This window comes from Linderina pennispora (assembly GCF_002104995.1).
Source record: "Linderina pennispora strain ATCC 12442 chromosome Unknown DL89scaffold_1, whole genome shotgun sequence".
Classification (NCBI taxonomy): Eukaryota; Fungi; Kickxellomycota; class Kickxellomycetes; order Kickxellales; family Kickxellaceae; genus Linderina; species Linderina pennispora.
In genome coordinates, this window is record NW_024468249.1 from 1,448,242 (window position 1) to 1,465,281 (window position 17,040).

The 17,040-nt window shown below is 52.1% G+C and overlaps 6 protein-coding genes across 6 annotated transcripts; 5 read left to right on the forward strand and 1 right to left on the reverse strand.

Moving 5' to 3' along the window:
- Window positions 1–157: 157 nt before the first annotated feature.
- On the forward strand, window positions 158–2,097 carry DL89DRAFT_264132 (SET domain-containing protein). The gene has a single exon (XM_040886115.1). The coding sequence runs from the start codon at window positions 215–217 to the stop codon at window positions 1,724–1,726; it is 1,512 nt and encodes a 503-aa protein (XP_040747402.1). The 5' UTR covers window positions 158–214; the 3' UTR covers window positions 1,727–2,097.
- Window positions 2,098–2,420: 323 nt separating this feature from the next.
- Window positions 2,421–2,837, forward strand: DL89DRAFT_202430 (uncharacterized protein; the record flags this gene model as incomplete). Its single annotated transcript, XM_040883997.1, has 1 exon — window positions 2,421–2,837. A coding segment is annotated over one exon (417 nt), but the record flags the coding sequence as incomplete, so codon positions are not given.
- Window positions 2,838–4,080: 1,243 nt separating this feature from the next.
- Window positions 4,081–7,314, forward strand: DL89DRAFT_219051 (calcium ATPase transmembrane domain M-containing protein; the record flags this gene model as incomplete). The annotated part of the gene is made up of 2 exons (XM_040884369.1): window positions 4,081–6,170; window positions 6,240–7,314. The coding sequence occupies 2 exons, from the start codon at window positions 4,081–4,083 to the stop codon at window positions 7,312–7,314; spliced, it is 3,165 nt and encodes a 1,054-aa protein (XP_040747404.1).
- Window positions 7,315–10,102: 2,788 nt separating this feature from the next.
- On the forward strand, window positions 10,103–13,336 carry DL89DRAFT_219601 (calcium ATPase transmembrane domain M-containing protein; the record flags this gene model as incomplete). The annotated part of the gene is made up of 2 exons (XM_040884401.1): window positions 10,103–12,192; window positions 12,262–13,336. 2 exons carry the CDS (start codon window positions 10,103–10,105, stop codon window positions 13,334–13,336), a joined length of 3,165 nt encoding a protein of 1,054 aa, XP_040747405.1.
- Window positions 13,337–13,553: 217 nt separating this feature from the next.
- On the reverse strand, window positions 13,554–15,328 carry DL89DRAFT_280655 (RNI-like protein; the record flags this gene model as incomplete). The annotated part of the gene is made up of 1 exon (XM_040889603.1): window positions 13,554–15,328. Exon 1 carries the CDS (start codon window positions 15,237–15,239, stop codon window positions 13,554–13,556), a length of 1,686 nt encoding a protein of 561 aa, XP_040747406.1. The 5' UTR covers window positions 15,240–15,328.
- Window positions 15,329–16,082: 754 nt separating this feature from the next.
- On the forward strand, window positions 16,083–16,976 carry DL89DRAFT_264133 (uncharacterized protein). The gene has a single exon (XM_040886116.1). The coding sequence runs from the start codon at window positions 16,520–16,522 to the stop codon at window positions 16,895–16,897; it is 378 nt and encodes a 125-aa protein (XP_040747407.1). The 5' UTR covers window positions 16,083–16,519; the 3' UTR covers window positions 16,898–16,976.
- The last annotated feature ends 64 nt before the right edge of the window (window positions 16,977–17,040 follow it).

The following is a 17,040-nucleotide window of genomic DNA, read 5'->3' on the forward strand; positions in this document are numbered from 1 at the left end:
TATTGTTTGTGCTGGAACGAGTCATGCCTGAAACCTTGGGGGAATGCTAGCAGAGCAAATAGTTTTTCTTGCAAAAGATAGTGGCAGGCAGAGGAGATTTGAAAGCCAAGGTAAAACAGCCGATACTCATACGCCGTTTCTTTTCCCTCAGCTTTCATTCATATCGTGTCGCAATACCAGCCAGCTACTGTTTCTGAACCTTTAAAAGGCACCAATGTCGATTATCCTCTCAGCCAACGCCCTAACTGCAGTTCCACCCGGAAAATTATCCGATGCAAGGGTCATTGCGCCAGGCACTAGTAGTGGTCAGACTGCGCAGGGTGCTTCTGTGACTAACGACGACTCGGAAAATTTCCCAGTCAGGATCCACCATGTTCCGGGTCGCGGGCGTGGATTCTTTGCGGACAGGGACTTCACTCGCGGCGATGAGGTGTTCCAGGCCATGCCGCTGGCCTGCGCGATCAGTGAGGACTGGGTCGGCAACACATGCGCCTGGTGTTTCAAGTTTGATGATCGCCGCAAGCACCACCTGAAGGTGTCGGCCCCTGGCGGCACGAAGCACCACCAGGCATGCCACTACAAGGGCGCTTTCTGCTCGGAGCAGTGCCAGGAGAATGCCATTGCATCCCATGGCAGTAGGCACGCGTGGCAGCGCTACGTCGCAGTCCTAGACTCTATTGAGGCCGAGGCCCAGCGTCTCAAGGCCACAGCCAGCAAGGGCATGACCAAGGCCGCTAAAGGAAAGAAGCCCAAGTCGTGTGAGGCTAGCTTGGTGTTCAGCGAGGGCAAATCGCTGACAGACGATGTTTTCAACCCTGACGACGCCTCGGACGACCAGCTGGCGCAGTGGATCATGCTCGTGTGGGATTCAATCATCGAGGACCGCATCTTCATCGGCGGCCTGCCGGACAGCCCCTACCGCGAGATCGCGCGGCTGATCGCAGGCGCCCTGTGTCATCGAAGTAATAAACGCAGTAATAGCAATAGTAAACCGGTGTGCAGCTCCGATCCGACCATGTGGGCTGCAGACATGGTGCGCCGGTCCGTCGCCGCCGAACCTGTTGCTCCCTGGGAGTCGCTCGAGCACATGCAGCCGAATGAAGTCAACTGGCTCCGCAGCGAGCTCTACTCGCTACAGCTAACCCGGTCTAGCGAGGGTGGGGATGTGTCCAATCCTGCGACTATTGCGCCAATCCATCTTCCGCTGGTCCCAACGGCAGCACAAATCCGCCTGACGGGCTGGGGTGCGCTTTTCCGCGTTGCTGCTGAGACATTCTGGCTGCTCAACGGCGCCTGGCAGCAGGCCATCGAGGCACAGCAGCTGCCCGCCCTGGAGCATGCCGACTTCCGCGACGTCTACTACCGCGAGATGGCAAACTCGTTTGGCATCTGGGATCCAAACGACCCCTTCCCTAGCGAAAACCCAGCTGACGACCAGCGAGATGGGGAGGAGCATGAGATGCTGGGGTTTGCTATCTACCCCACTGCGGTATATTTCAACCACTCCTGCGCGCCCAACGTGTTCAAGGCCAGAGAGGGGCGCCAGATCAGGTTTGTGTGCCTGCATGACATCAGGCAGGGCGAGGAGATGTTTATCTCGTATGGATCGGTCTTTGAGGATGTCGGCGAAAGGCGTGAGCGGCTCCAGCAGCACTACTTCTTTGTGTGCACCTGCGACCGCTGTGTTGCTGAAAGCACCGCCTACTTGGCCCAGGACGGCTGCTAGAGTGTCGGCTACTGCTAAATTGGGGGAGATGCAGAGGTTGGGTGTACACAGACGGCGGGTTTCACAACAGTGTTTTCCCACTGGCCAGTACTTGAATAGCAATAGATCCACTCTGCCGTGATAGCGCACCACAAGTTGAAACAGGATGCATTCGCCGACGAACTAACCACAACCCCCAGGAGCTAGCAGCAGCAGGCCACGTCCTTGATGTGTTCCGATAAATTATTGACAGTGGTCGATATCGCTGCATGACATGCGCTGCGATTTCCGCCAGTATGGAAGCATTCTGGCTAAACCGACCAGCTTTCCATTCCCACAGACCGTGCTTGGTGCATTATATGCATTTCTCTTTACTGACTACTAGAAATACTCTGACAACAAAGCAAATCAAAGCACAATGGCTGAACGCACAACTGAGTCTAGTCGGCCGCCCAGAATCAGCATCCCAGGGAGCAGCAAGGGCGGCTCTCCTAGCACAGCGACTAGCGGCGACAAGGACAATATTTACGATCACCTGGTTGCCAAGAGCCTGGGTAAAAGCGCGCAGAGCCCGAATTCCCTGCTAGGCGTTAGCCATCCCACTCTGTTCCGTAAAGGCACGTTGATCGAGATCCCCGACGTCGATCCTGAGGCAGTATTGCAGAGAGAGCGTCAGCGCCAGAGAAGAAGCAAGACCAAACTATCCAAGCCTGAGCGTTTTGTTGCTATTGCCATCAAGGACAGCCCACAGACCATCGATATAATCGAGTGGGCCATTCGTCAAGCGCTGGTTCCGGGCCGTGACAAGGTGGTGCTCATCAACGTACGGCCAGCAGTAAACGGGCTCATTGGCGACCTTGTGTCATCCAATTCCGACAAGGAGGTCGCGGAGCGCGAGAAGAGCCATGAGCTTCTCAAAAAGTATGCGTCGATAATCAAGGCCGAAGGGTATCCGATCAAGGGAGTCTCGATTCGCAGCGTTGACATCCGCGGCGAGCTGGTGCGCAAGCTGATGGAGCTGAAGTGCGACGTGCTGATCATGGGAAGAAACGCGTCAAAGTCCATGAAGGGGCGCTTTATCGGGTGCAAGGTCAACTACTTGATTGAGAATTCGCCTTGCCCAGTCACGGTGGTTGGTGGTAACAGCAGGCTATTCCTGGGTTCATCATCTCCATCCACTTAGATGCACACCCAAATCCGTTTAATGTATTATCACGAACATGGTCTTGTTCAATTTCCTTATCCACATTTACCAAGGGTGTTTTATTATCTGTCACCGTGGGTTCGGTATCGTCCCAACTACCCACTGCTCCAGGTCTTCTGAGCACCAATCGCTGCAATGTGATTTGGCAGAAATCGAATCATGTTATCAAGCGTGATCCAAATATGCATTTGGCACTTCAATCGAATCAGCCAGATTCGGACTATATGCACGATGAACGCACGGCTGCATGAAAAAATGGCCAAGCTGCAGCTCAGTATGCCGACTCGCACTGCCGCGTCATGAAGCTAACCCCTTCTTTGACCATGCAGCTTCGTACACAACCTACTGGGCAATCCAACTTGGTTGCAAGTTTCATATGTGCCGATCTTTGCTTTTGTCCAGGTTAGAAGGTAGAGGGGTATCCTAAAGTGAGAAAAGGCAAAGGCCTTTCTGTTTATCTGAAGAAAGCATCTCGTATTCGACGTACAAGTTTAAGGTTCTTCGGAAACTGCTTATACAGCAGAAACACTGGAAAACTGTGCATAATGTGAGTATCTTCGTACATCATAGAGATGAAGCGATAGACCCATGATATCGAGGGGCAAAAAACACATACCTGACTAGTAGTGCTGTAATAGGCGTGACAATAGCCGAAAAGTTGGCATTGCTGGTAAAGAAGGGGCATGAGAAGTGTGTTGCAAAAGACATAATTTGTTCGCATCAGATGAGGGAGGGGGTGATCGACTCGTCCTGAAATTGTGTTTCAGGTATTTTACAGATGCAAATGGCGAAGATTCCCAGCATACGGAGAGAACATAGCCATTTTCATCAAACAAGGAGGCCGTGCTTTGAATTTTCAAACAAAACCTAGAGACAGTTGAGCTTACCAAATGTATGCGCTGCAAATGACAACCGCAGCTAGACGCATGTCTTTCCCCACACTCCGATGCTGCGTAGTCAAGCGCCTCGCCTTCATCTCCAAGCACTTTTTGACTGCTATAAAGCTGGTAGCGCTCCTCTTGCTCCTGCTCTAGATGTCCCAATAACCTTTTACACTTTCCCTAATTTTTACACTTCAAACCCGACCACCTCTCGATTGTAAATGGAAATCCAAATAGCTGAGAACCGCCAGCCTCCCGCTATCGATGCTGGGCTCAAGTTTGAGCGCAAGATGACGGTTGAGTACCGCACACTCAGCATCCAACTCAGCCGCCAAACCTCTCGCCCCCTCCATGGCGCTAAGCCTACTCGCAAGTATAACGCTCTGCTCAGCCGCTTCAAGTTCCTTCGTCGCGGATACCAGCAGCGCGAAGATGAGCATTCCGAGCACGAGGCCAAGCTCGGTGCCACTGCCGATGAGCTAAGCACTCTCAAGTTCCACCTCGACACTGTCGATGAGACCCTGACCAAGTTCAGCACCAGCCCCATCCAGGGACTCGAGACGGATGCTATCAAGCGGTGCCGCGAGCGTGACGGTCCTAACGTTTTGAGTTCGCCGCCTAACCGTATCTGGCTCAAGATCTTCCAGTGGCTGTTCAGTGGGTTCTGTCCGCTGCTGTGGATTGCTGCTATTTTTGTCTGGATTTCGTGGAAGCCGCTTGGTAAGCCAGCCAACGTTCAGTACCTGGCTTTGGGGATTGCTATCTTGCTTGTCATCTTCCTGCAGGCTGGGTTCAGTGCATGGCAGGAGTGGACCACATCGCGGGTCATGGCGTCCATCACCGGGATGCTGCCTACCGAAACCATGGTTACGCGCAACGGCAACAAGACCAGCGTTGCCGCCACAGAGCTTGTGCAGGGCGACATCGTCCATGTCCGCGGCGGTGACAAGATTCCTGCCGACATCCGTCTGATAGAAGTCTCGCGCGACCTGCGCTTCGACCGCTCAATGCTCACTGGCGAGTCAGACCCGATTGTTGCCACCGTCAACCACACCGACGAGAACTACCTGGAGACTCGCAACATTGCCGTCATGGGAACCCACGTCACGCAAGGGTCTGGCACTGGCGTTGTCATCGGTACCGGCGACAGCACCGTCATGGGCCGCATTGCCAAGATGACCGCCAGTAAGAAGAATGAGAAGACACTACTCCAGATTGAAATCACTCGTTTCGTTCTGATTGTGGCCGCGCTTTCGCTTACCATCGGCACTCTCCTGATTGTCCTCTGGGCCACCTGGCTCCGTCACTCATTCCCCACCTTCTTGTCGCTCTCTGATGCACTTGTCAATAGTGCTGGTGTTATTGTTGCATTTGTTCCGGAGGGCTTGCCTATCTGCCTGACGCTCACATTGACTCTTGTTGCTAAGCGCATGCAGCGCCAGAATGTACTGGTCAAGAACCTGACTACTGTCGAGACCCTGGGCTCGGTTAACGTCATCTGCTCCGACAAGACTGGCACGCTGACCCAGAACCAGATGACCGTCGTCCACGCTGGCTTTATCGACACCGACGTGTCTACCGACGATCTGAAGACTCGCTTCGACTCTGGAAAGGATGTTGCTGTCCAGCGCCTGTACGACACCGCAGCACTCTGCAACGGCTCGTCGTTCGACCCTGCTTCCATGGACAAGCCCATTGCCGACCGCCGGGTCAACGGCGATGCCACCGATTCGTCAATCCTGCGGTTTGCTGAGCGCCTGCAGCCTGTTGCCACAGCTCAGGCCAAGTACACCAAGCTGTTTGAGATCCCCTTCAACTCCAAGAACAAGTGGATGCTGTCGCTGCGCAAGCTCGCAGGCACCCCGTCTGCGCCGGTCCTGCTGGTCAAGGGTGCGCCGGATGTACTTCTCCAGCGCTGCTCGTCGATCCAGAACGCCAGCGGCGACGTGCTCCCGCTTGACAAGGACAGCCTCGAGCGGCTGCAGGGACTCCAGCGCAAGTGGTCGGGCGAAGGACAGCGCGTGTTGATGCTGTGCCGCCGCGAGTTCCAGAGCACCAACCCATTTGCCGGCATTGAGGATGACCAGGCCAAGCTCGATGAGGTTGTCGCTGCCGTCAACACCGACCTGACGATTGTTGGGCTTGTCGGCATTGTCGACCCGCCGCGCAAGGAGATCCCGCATGTTGTCGACACCTGCCGCCGCGCCGGTATCCGCGTGTTCATGGTGACTGGTGACTTTGCTCTGACAGCCGCGGCTATTGCGCGCCAGTGCAAGATCATCACCAACGATCGCGTTGACTCCATCGACGACATCCGTGCCAAGGCCCTCCAGCACGCTCCTGGTGCTCTTGCCGATGCCGGTGTCGAGAAGAAGACGCCGTCGATTGACTCGTCGACTGATAAGGGAACCGTGACGACTGCTAGGCATGGTAACGATGGAATTCGCAGCCTGGTCCTGTCTGGCAGTGAGCTCGTCGGCCTGCAGCCTGAGCACTGGGACATCATATGCCACTACACCGAGATCGTGTTTGCGCGCACGACACCTGAGCAGAAGCTACTGATTGTCCAGGAGCTGCGCAACCGCGAGTGCTATGTTGCTGTCACCGGTGACGGTGTCAACGACTCGCCGGCGATGAAGGCAGCCCACATCGGTGTTGCTATGGGCAGTGGATCCGAGGTCGCCAAGGAAGCAGCCGACATGGTCTTGCTCGACAACAACTTCTCGTCCATCCTTGTTGCCATCGAGAACGGCCGTCTTGTCTTTGAGAACCTAAAGAAGGTTGTCCTATACCTGATGCCGGCTGGCTCGTTCTCTGAGTTCGTTCCAATGTTCCTGAACATGGTGCTCGGCGTACCCCTCCCACTCTCTGTTATCTTCATGATCGTCATTTGCATGCTCACTGACGTGTGGGCCAGCATTTCACTCATGTACGAGGCGCCGGAGAGCGACATCATGTACCGCAAGCCGCGTAACCCAAAGCGTGACCACCTGGTGAACTTGAAGTTCTTCATCCAGGCATACGGATTCATTGGCATCCTTGAGTCGCTGTTTGCGCACGTCATCTTCTTCATCTTCATGTACTGGAAGGGCGGGTTCTCGCCAAGCCAGCTGTTCCTGGCGTTTGACAAGTGGACACTCGGTGAGTTCCCCGGAAAGACTGCAGCGGAGCTGAGCGAGCTGTTGAATACAGGCGAGTCGGTTTTCTTCCTGTCACTGGTGGTTTTGCAGTGGGGCAATATGTTTGCGACCCGCACCCGCCGTCTCAGTGTCTTCCAGCAGAACCCGTTCTGGGGTCCAACCAAGAACCTGCGGCTGCTGTGTGCGATTCCGTTCACACTCGGCATTACGTTCCTGTTTTGCTATGTACCATGGTTCAACAACATCTTTGGCACACACCAAATCCCGGCACCGTTCTTCTTCATCCCGATGCCTTTCGCCATCGTTATTCTTGTCCTGGACGAGATCCGCAAGCTAACAATCCGAACTCGTCCATCAGGCTTCCTTGCCCGGATTGCATGGTAATGTTGTTTCATATAGCAGGCCTAGGTAATTTCTTATGCAAATATAGCTTTCAGTGTATAAAATTTGGATCATTGAATAACTATAAGGACCAGTAATTGAACAGAAGCTATGCAGTTACTAAACTAGGTACTGTATATTTTTAACTTTTAACATATCATATTCTTATTTACTTAGGTTCTTCTATGAAACCCCTATTGGTATCCTGAAAAATTTCAGTTAATACACAATTAATATGCTTCTATGGAGATAGAGGCTGGGTCATAGGAGGTCATTTAGAGTTAGCTATCTGCATAGCAATTATTTATGCATGCTGAAACAATTGGCAATTTCAGTGAAATAAAAATTTCACCCAAACTGCCATCAGCATCTTAGAAAAATTTCAGTGAACATAATTTCCTTATGGTTGTTTAGCCACATTTATTGAGATATTGGAGATCAGTCAGAAGTTGTTAGCAATTTAATAATAATAATTATTTTTATTATTTTCTTATTTAGATGCCAAATATGGTGCTTCTCCAAAACCCCCTTCAGCATCTGGAAAAATTTCAGTTGATACACAATTAATATGCTTCTACTGAGATAGAGGCTGGGTCATAAGAAATCAACTGAAATTTTTCAGGATGCTGAAGGGGGTTTTGGAGAAGCACCATATTTGGCATCTTTGTTTATTTGTTAATCTAGTTGCTAGAATCTTTTTACCTATTACAAAATATTCTAACTTTTTTAATACTTTTTGGCTAGTAGTAATTGATTTCTAATTTCATAATTGGTTATTCTGTTATACAATATTTACCTTTATTAAATCTTCTTAGCTGTGAAAGACCTCCAATATATTAGAAGTATAACTAGTGAACAATATAGACCAGTTGTTATTTGCAAAGTATCTATACCAAATATTGCAATTGCTAGTTCTTTGTTATCTGTGAAGTTTGATACTATAGTTGATCACAAAATATATCTACAGAATTATGATATTACAATAGATTGTAAGAATATTACTTCTAGGAATATTATTTATAAATATCTTTTAGAAAGAGGAGTTGAAAAGAAAGATGTTGTTGATGATTTATATAAGTCTGGCTCTAACTGTATTAGCTGGTATATAAAGAAAGGAGATATTAAAGTTAAAAACAAAATTTATAATAAGTTTATTCAGCTTCTTAAGAGTAGTGAAGTTCATAATCCTCTTAGTTCCAAACTTTCTGAATTTATAATGGGGGTTATAAAGAGATACATATCTGCCTATTAATTATATATGCATACTGTATCTAGTGGCAATTTCAGTGAAATAAAAATTTCACCCAAACTACTATTAGTATCTTAGAAAAGTTTTAGTGAATATAATTTCAACTAGAAAGAAAAACCTTTGCATAATTGGGGTTAATTATTATTAGGCAACAAAAGTCAATATCTCAATAGATATGGCTAAGCAACCACAAGGAAATTATATTCACTGAAACTTTTCTAAGATGCCAATAGTAGTTTGGGTGAAATAGTAAAAAAAAATTTGTATTTTTAAAATCAATTATATATGCAAAAACATTCTGGACACAACAATTATAAATATCTGTTCCAAAAATATCTAACAGCAAAAAATGGTTCTGAAAACAATTATTCAAATATCTATCTAACTAAATTGCAAATAACTAAAATTTACAAGTCTAGGAATGACCCCCTCTAAATAACCTCTAATATAGAGAAATGAAAGCAATACCAATCACCACTGAATGCATACCATTGGGGTACTATATTGGCCTATACAATAGCCTATACAACAGGGAAAGCTATTTAGGAATATGGTGTGCTTATATTTTGAGTAAAAGAATAAACCTATAGAAACAATCTGTATCTCTGCTGCATACTGCCTTTTATCTATGTGTCCTGGGGGTGTGCTTTATTCCCTCGTGGCTAGTCTCACGTGCCTGTACACTACAAATATCCCAACACTGCTATTTGCCAGTACTGGCAATCACTGATTTTTGGTTTTGGTGATCCGAACCGAGCCATCATTCGCCTGACTCGGTTCGATTGGTCTTCTGCGCAACAAGTGAGAAAATAGTGCCTTTCTGTTTATCAGAAGACATCTTATATTCGACATACATTATACGCAGTTAGCCGTATGATTCTGCTGCATTAGCAGTTTCCGAAAGACCTTGAGTGTATGAGTATTTTAGTGGATCATAGTGACGAAGCCATAGACTCATGATATCGAGGGGGCAAAAAACACATGCCTGACTAGTAGTGCTGTAATAGGCGTGACAATAGCCGAAAAGTTGGCATTGCTGGTAAAGAAGGGGCATGAGAAGCGTGTTGCAGAAGACAAATTTTGTTCGTATCGGTCGAAAGAAGGGGGTGATTGACGCGTCCTGAAATTGTGTTTCAGGTATTTTACAGATGCAAAAGGTGAAGATTCACAATCTACTGAGAATAGATGGCCAATTCTATCAATCAAAGAGGCTGTGCTGTTGATTTTTTCGAAAGAAACCTGGAGACAGTTGATCTCACCAAATGTGTGCGCTGCAAATGACAACTGCAGCTAGACACGTGTCTTTCCCCACACTCCGATGTTGCGTTGTCAAGCACTTCGCCTTCATCTCCAATCATCCTTTAACTGCAATAAAGCTGGCCGCACTCCTCTGCTCCTGCTCGAGATGTCCAAATAACCTTTTACACTTTCCCTAATTTTTACACTTCAAACCCGACCACCTCTCGATTGTGAATGGAAATCCAAATAGCTGAGAACCGCCAGCCTCCTGTTATCGATACTGGGCTCAAGTTTGAGCGCAAGATGACGGTTGAGTACCGCACACTCAGCATCCAACTCAGCCGCCAAACCTCTCGCCCCCTCCATGGCGCTAAGCCTACTCGCAAGTATAACGCTCTGCTCAGCCGCTTCAAGTTCCTTCGTCGCGGATACCAGCAGCGCGAAGATGAGCATTCCGAGCACGAAGCCAAGCTCGGTGCCACTGCCGATGAGCTAAGCACTCTCAAGTTCCACCTCGACACTGTCGATGAGACCCTGACCAAGTTCAGCACCAGCCCCATCCAGGGACTCGAGACGGATGCTATCAAGCGGTGCCGCGAGCGTGACGGTCCTAACGTTTTGAGTTCGCCGCCTAACCGTATCTGGCTCAAGATCTTCCAGTGGCTGTTCAGTGGGTTCTGTCCGCTGCTGTGGATTGCTGCTATTTTTGTCTGGATTTCGTGGAAGCCGCTTGGTAAGCCAGCCAACGTTCAGTACCTGGCTTTGGGGATTGCTATCCTGCTTGTCATCTTCCTGCAGGCTGGGTTCAGTGCATGGCAGGAGTGGACCACATCGCGGGTCATGGCGTCCATCACCGGGATGCTGCCTACCGAAACCATGGTTACGCGCAACGGCAACAAGACCAGCGTTGCCGCCACAGAGCTTGTGCAGGGCGACATCGTCCATGTCCGCGGCGGTGACAAGATTCCTGCCGACATCCGTCTGATAGAAGTCTCGCGCGACCTGCGCTTCGACCGCTCAATGCTCACTGGCGAGTCAGACCCGATTGTTGCCACCGTCAACCACACCGACGAGAACTACCTGGAGACTCGCAACATTGCCGTCATGGGAACCCACGTCACGCAAGGGTCTGGCACTGGCGTTGTCATCGGTACCGGCGACAGCACCGTCATGGGCCGCATTGCCAAGATGACCACCAGTAAGAAGGATGAGAAGACGCTGCTTCAAATAGAGATTGCGCGGTTTGTTCTGATTGTGGCCATACTTTCGCTTATCATCGGCACTCTCCTGATCGTCCTGTGGGCCACCTGGCTCCGTCACTCATTCCCCACCTTCTTGTCGCTCTCTGATGCACTTGTCAATAGTGCTGGTGTTATTGTTGCATTTGTCCCAGTAGGTATGCCTATCTGCCTGACGCTCGCACTGGCCCTTGTTGCTAAGCGCATGCAGCGCCAGAATGTACTGGTCAAGAACCTGACTACTGTCGAGACCCTGGGCTCGGTTAACGTCATCTGCTCCGACAAGACTGGCACGCTGACCCAGAACCAGATGACCGTCGTCCACGCTGGCTTTATCGACACCGACGTGTCTACCGACGATCTGAAGACTCGCTTCGACTCTGGAAAGGATGTTGCTGTCCAGCGCCTGTACGACACCGCAGCACTCTGCAACGGCTCGTCGTTCGACCCTGCTTCCATGGACAAGCCCATTGCTGACCGCCGGGTCAACGGCGATGCCACCGATTCGTCAATCCTGCGGTTTGCTGAGCGCCTGCAGCCTGTTGCCACAGCTCAGGCCAAGTACACCAAGCTGTTTGAGATCCCCTTCAACTCCAAGAACAAGTGGATGCTGTCGCTGCGCAAGCTCGCAGGCACCCCGTCTGCGCCGGTCCTGCTGGTCAAGGGTGCGCCGGATGTACTTCTCCAGCGCTGCTCGTCGATCCAGAACGCCAGCGGCGACGTGCTCCCGCTTGACAAGGACAGCCTCGAGCGGCTGCAAGGACTCCAGCGCAAGTGGTCGGGCGAAGGACAGCGCGTGCTGATGCTGTGCCGCCGCGAGTTCCAGGGCACCAACCCATTTGCCGGCATTGAGGATGACCAGGCCAAGCTCGATGAGGTTGTCGCTGCCGTCAACACCGACCTGACGATTGTTGGGCTTGTCGGCATTGTCGACCCGCCGCGCAAGGAGATCCCGCACGTTGTCGACACCTGCCGCCGCGCCGGTATCCGCGTGTTCATGGTGACTGGTGACTTTGCTCTGACAGCCGCGGCTATTGCGCGCCAGTGCAAGATCATCACCAACGATCGCGTTGACTCCATCGACGACATCCGTGCCAAGGCCCTCCAGCACGCTCCTGGTGCTCTTGCCGATGCCGGTGTCGAGAAGAAGACGCCGTCGATTGACTCGTCGACTGATAAGGGAACCGTGACGACTGCCGGGCATGGTAACGATGGCATTCGCAGCCTGGTCCTGTCTGGCAGCGAGCTCGTCGGCCTGCAGCCTGAGCACTGGGACATCATCTGCCACTACACTGAGATCGTGTTTGCGCGCACGACACCTGAGCAGAAGCTACTGATTGTCCAGGAGCTGCGCAACCGCGAGTGCTATGTTGCTGTCACTGGTGACGGTGTCAACGACTCGCCGGCGATGAAGGCAGCCCACATCGGTGTTGCTATGGGCAGTGGATCCGAGGTCGCCAAGGAAGCAGCCGACATGGTCTTGCTCGACAACAACTTCTCGTCCATCCTTGTTGCCATCGAGAACGGCCGTCTTGTCTTTGAGAACCTAAAGAAGGTTGTCCTATACCTGATGCCGGCTGGCTCGTTCTCTGAGTTCGTTCCAATGTTCCTGAACATGGTGCTCGGCGTACCCCTCCCACTCTCTGTTATCTTCATGATCGTCATTTGCATGCTCACTGACGTGTGGGCCAGCATTTCACTCATGTACGAGGCGCCGGAGAGCGACATCATGTACCGCAAGCCGCGTAACCCAAAGCGCGACCACCTGGTGAACTTGAAGTTCTTCATCCAGGCATACGGATTCATTGGCATCCTCGAGTCGCTGTTTGCGCACATCATCTTCTTCATCTTCATGTACTGGAAGGGCGGGTTCTCGCCAAGCCAGCTGTTCCTGGCGTTTGACAAGTGGACACTCGGTGAGTTCCCCGGAAAGACTGCAGCGGAGCTGAGCGAGCTGTTGAATACAGGCGAGTCGGTTTTCTTCCTGTCACTGGTGGTTTTGCAGTGGGGCAATATGTTTGCGACCCGCACCCGCCGTCTCAGTGTCTTCCAGCAGAACCCGTTCTGGGGTCCAACCAAGAATCTGCGGCTGCTGTGTGCGATTCCGTTCACACTCGGCATTACGTTCCTGTTTTGCTATGTGCCATGGTTCAACAACATTTTTGGCACACACCAAATCCCGGCACCGTTCTTCTTCATCCCGATGCCTTTCGCCATCGTTATTCTTGTCCTGGACGAGATCCGCAAGCTAACAATCCGAACTCGTCCATCAGGTTTCCTTGCCCGGATTGCATGGTAATGTTGTTTCATATAGCAGGTCTAGGTAATCTCTTAAGCAAATACAAGTTTCAGTTTATATAATTTTGGATTAATGAAAAACTACAGGGACCAGTAATTGAACAGAAGCTAGAGCACAAAATTGAAGGAGGTGGGGGGTGGGCATAAGTTAAAAGGTATTTGTGTGCAAATGGGCAGATGGCGTTTCAGCATGACTGCGAAAGCAGTACATGTATGGTTTAGTTAATGTTCCAGACCATCATCTTGCACTTTGGGAACTGAGTCTCAATCAGGGCCTTGGCATGGCGGGTGATCACACGGCCGCACAGCACGTGCAAATGCGAGAGCCTCGACAGGTGCTCGGCGCACACAGAGTCATATTCCATGTCCAAGTTCAGCAGGTTGAAGCGGCGGGAGCGCACGCCACGGCTCAGCGCCTGCGATGTGAACACACGCTGATTGCGCGAGCGCGTCAAGCACGGGCTGTTAGGCGCTGTAGACTGCGGCGAGCTATCAACCCGACGCGCCACCAAGTTTGCCGGGGGCTGCTGCACCCCGTGTGTTGGCAGCGACGGGATGGTGGCCCAGATGTCGTTGATCGAGGGCACTGACATAAGCAAACCGCCTGTCGACGGCCCGGCGTGGCCAGAGTCGCTGGCTCCGGCGAGCAAGTCGTCGCTCTCCTCGGTAGCACTGTATTCAAACCGCGCGCTGCTGCGGCGGCTGCTACGTGCACTGTGGAAAGTCGCATCACTGTCAGTATCACTCTCCTCATCTTCGCCGTTGTTCTGCACCAGCGGGTCGGTAGCACTGTGCATGACCACCAGCTCGCGGAGATATCCAAGATTGCCCAGCACCGAGCTGAGGCCTTCGTCTGTGATGCCGTGGCAGCCAAACAGTCGCAGCGATACCAGCATCGGGCATCGGCTGCCAATGGCCTCCAGGATGTCATCATTGACTAGCGAATCCTGGCGCGGTGATATGTGCGGGATAGCAGCCTTGAGCTTCAGGTCCTGCAGATATGGCCAGTACGTATGCATGTTGAACAGATGCTGGTACGTGTCGGTCGTCACCATGACATTGTACAGGTCCAGCGACACCAGGCTGGGCAGCATAGTAGGTGTCAGATTGCCAATGCTGTGCCTGGTTAGGCGTGCGCAGTCAGACAGCGTCAGTTCGTGCAGCGAGTGGCCGCGCGCGCGCACCAGCTCCAGCAGGGCCTCGTCGGAAACATTGGATCCGCTGATATCAACCCTTTTGATTTTGGGCGCCTGGCACAGCGCACGCATCGCACGATCGGTACCGTCGGCCATTCCATAAAACACCTGCAGCGAGTGTTTGTTGGCGTTTGCCAGATCGCACAGCGCCGCCGCTGAGCTCATATCGTTGCGTCCAAGCGTGAACCACTTGATCGTCTGTAGCTGGCTCAGCCTGGCAAACGGGCTACCCTGCTCTGTGTCCAAGACAGACACCGAGCACTCGCTCAGATCCAGAGCCGCCAGTCCGGGGAACGCGCCCATAAGCATGTTGAACGCCATGCGTGTAAACCGCGTCTCGTTCTGGCTGCGCAGTGAGTGCGTGGGCTGCATGCGCACCTTTAGTGATTTGACCATGGGTAGCATCGTGCTGACCATCTCGATAGCGTCGCGGATGCGTCGTTCGTACATGGGCGCCGACAGGAATCCGTCGATATAGCTGATGTCTATGTCCATTGACCGAATAGTGCTGAGAAGGCCCTTGCGCCGGTAGTGCAGGATACGCAGAGGCAGCCGCACCAGGGCGCTCTCAAGGGCACGTGCCGACTGGACTGTGGCCAGGACCGACCATGTGCGGTTAACCAGGCGGCAGGAGGCTAGGTCCTTCTGGCTGAGGAATGGAAGAATGTGTTCGATGATGGTAACTACAGCAGGGCTGGAGCCGTTCATTGCAGTATGGAAAAGCAGGCGTCTGTCAATTTTTGGTGCCTAGAGGGCTGGGAGAGGAGAATTTTGTGAGGAGCGAAGGAGAGATTCTGGCAGGTTTGCCGCCCCAGGCTGGACACCGACGGGATTAAATAGCCAGTGGCGAGCCTGGATTCCAGCTCCCCAAATTGGGCGAAAGTAGTGAGCAACGAACAAACGAAAGTTCGCTCAATGGGCCGCCATTGGCGGAAAGAAGGGCGGCTAACAATTGGATCTGCAGCACGGCCGCGCGTGCGCTGCCAGCGTGCCAGAGCATGTGAGCCAGCAGCCAAGAGAGAAGCCCGGCCAGAGGCCGGCTCTGCGCGTCATTAGTTTTTCCAGCGATATGCGTATTGGAAACACACACCTTGCAAGTCCGGCCAGGGCACACATCGCTGCTTTAGCCCTTGCCCAATGCGAGCTTCACAGAGGCTCGGTGTTGAGTTGCCTCTGCAAATTGGGCCAAGGAGGGAGCCAGAAGTCGCAAAGCGAGCAGGTGGCAGCGGCAGCACCATCATCGCTGTGTGGAGAAGCGCTGCTGCTGGTGCTGTTGCTGCCTAGATGGCCACTCCATCTGGATCGCGCTACGACAGTAGGCATGAGCAGTTCCCAGGGCCATTGTGGAAAAGTTTGGTGGCTGGCCAGTGGCTTCTTTAGAACGTCTTGCTATGAGCATTTGCTGCCTGTTGGCCGCAGTACCCAGAGCGCCAGCAGCTGCAGCACAAGAAAAGACTCTCTGCCACAAGGCATATTGCGTGCATGCAGATTGGGGGACTTCACGGCATCATGCTATTGGCATGCTGCTTATTGCAATTACCGTGTTCCAAAGTTGGTTCTTTTTCTGCACACCTGCTGCTGTTGCTGCTCGGGCATGGCCAGGGTCGACAACTCTCGGCGAGTTTCAGCAGTTTAGGACAGGTGGAAAACGGGCGGATCGACGGCCTGCAGAACGTGCATGGATTGCCTGCTTGCCGCCCTGTGGTTGGCTGAAAAGTGCGCTGGCGCGTCGGGGGTTTTTCTTGAATCTGGCTTGGATGACGAAATTGCACAGTGGCAGACATAAACACGCCGGGAGTCCTAAAGCCCGGACAGTGCACAAACCCTATGCTGTGCACGCCTTCGTCGACCGCACTCCGATGATACCGCAACAGAGGCCTTCCAGGGCATCCCGGCTGCTGGCTGGTTGATATCCGGTTTCCTGGAGAGAATCAGGGATCGGCGCAGCTTTTGCCTCTAGTTATTCTACCGCAAATCTATCTGCATCAATGTCTCGACCACAGCGACCCAGCGACCTCTCCCACTGTGAGCAGCAGAGGCGGCTCAGAATGCTTAGCAAGCAGGCACATTTACTTGACAACCGGCTTGGACGGTGCTGCTCAGGGCCAGATACACCCACAGTAGTCTCATTCATTCCTGTCATCGGCGGAATCACAACCAGCATGGATGCCAACGACTTCTTAGATGAGATCATGTCCCAGTTTGTCATTCCCACCTATATGCGTGAGGAGATGAAGCGAAATATCAGCAAGCACCTTATCATGTCACTGGTTCCGGTTTACGGCTGGATTGCGCGCAGCATCTTCAAAGTCAACCGCCGCAATTACAAGCTGCTGCGCAATTACATAAAGGAGTCGAAGCCCTGACCAGCCGAAAAACCGTCTATTTTCAGCCCGCGCATGTCCGTAGCCATGTAAAATTTCTGCTGGTATTAAAATACACACACGCTGACAACACAACGCGGGATATCTACCTGCGGCTGCCAATGCATTCCTGAGGAATGGCGTCC

What these genes read in the sequence shown, in the direction of transcription:
- DL89DRAFT_264132 (XM_040886115.1), top strand. Translation starts at nt 215, where the DNA reads ATGTCGATTATCCTCTCAGCCAACGCCCTAACTGCAGTTCCACCCGGA.
- DL89DRAFT_264133 (XM_040886116.1), top strand. Translation starts at nt 16,520, where the DNA reads ATGTCTCGACCACAGCGACCCAGCGACCTCTCCCACTGTGAGCAGCAG.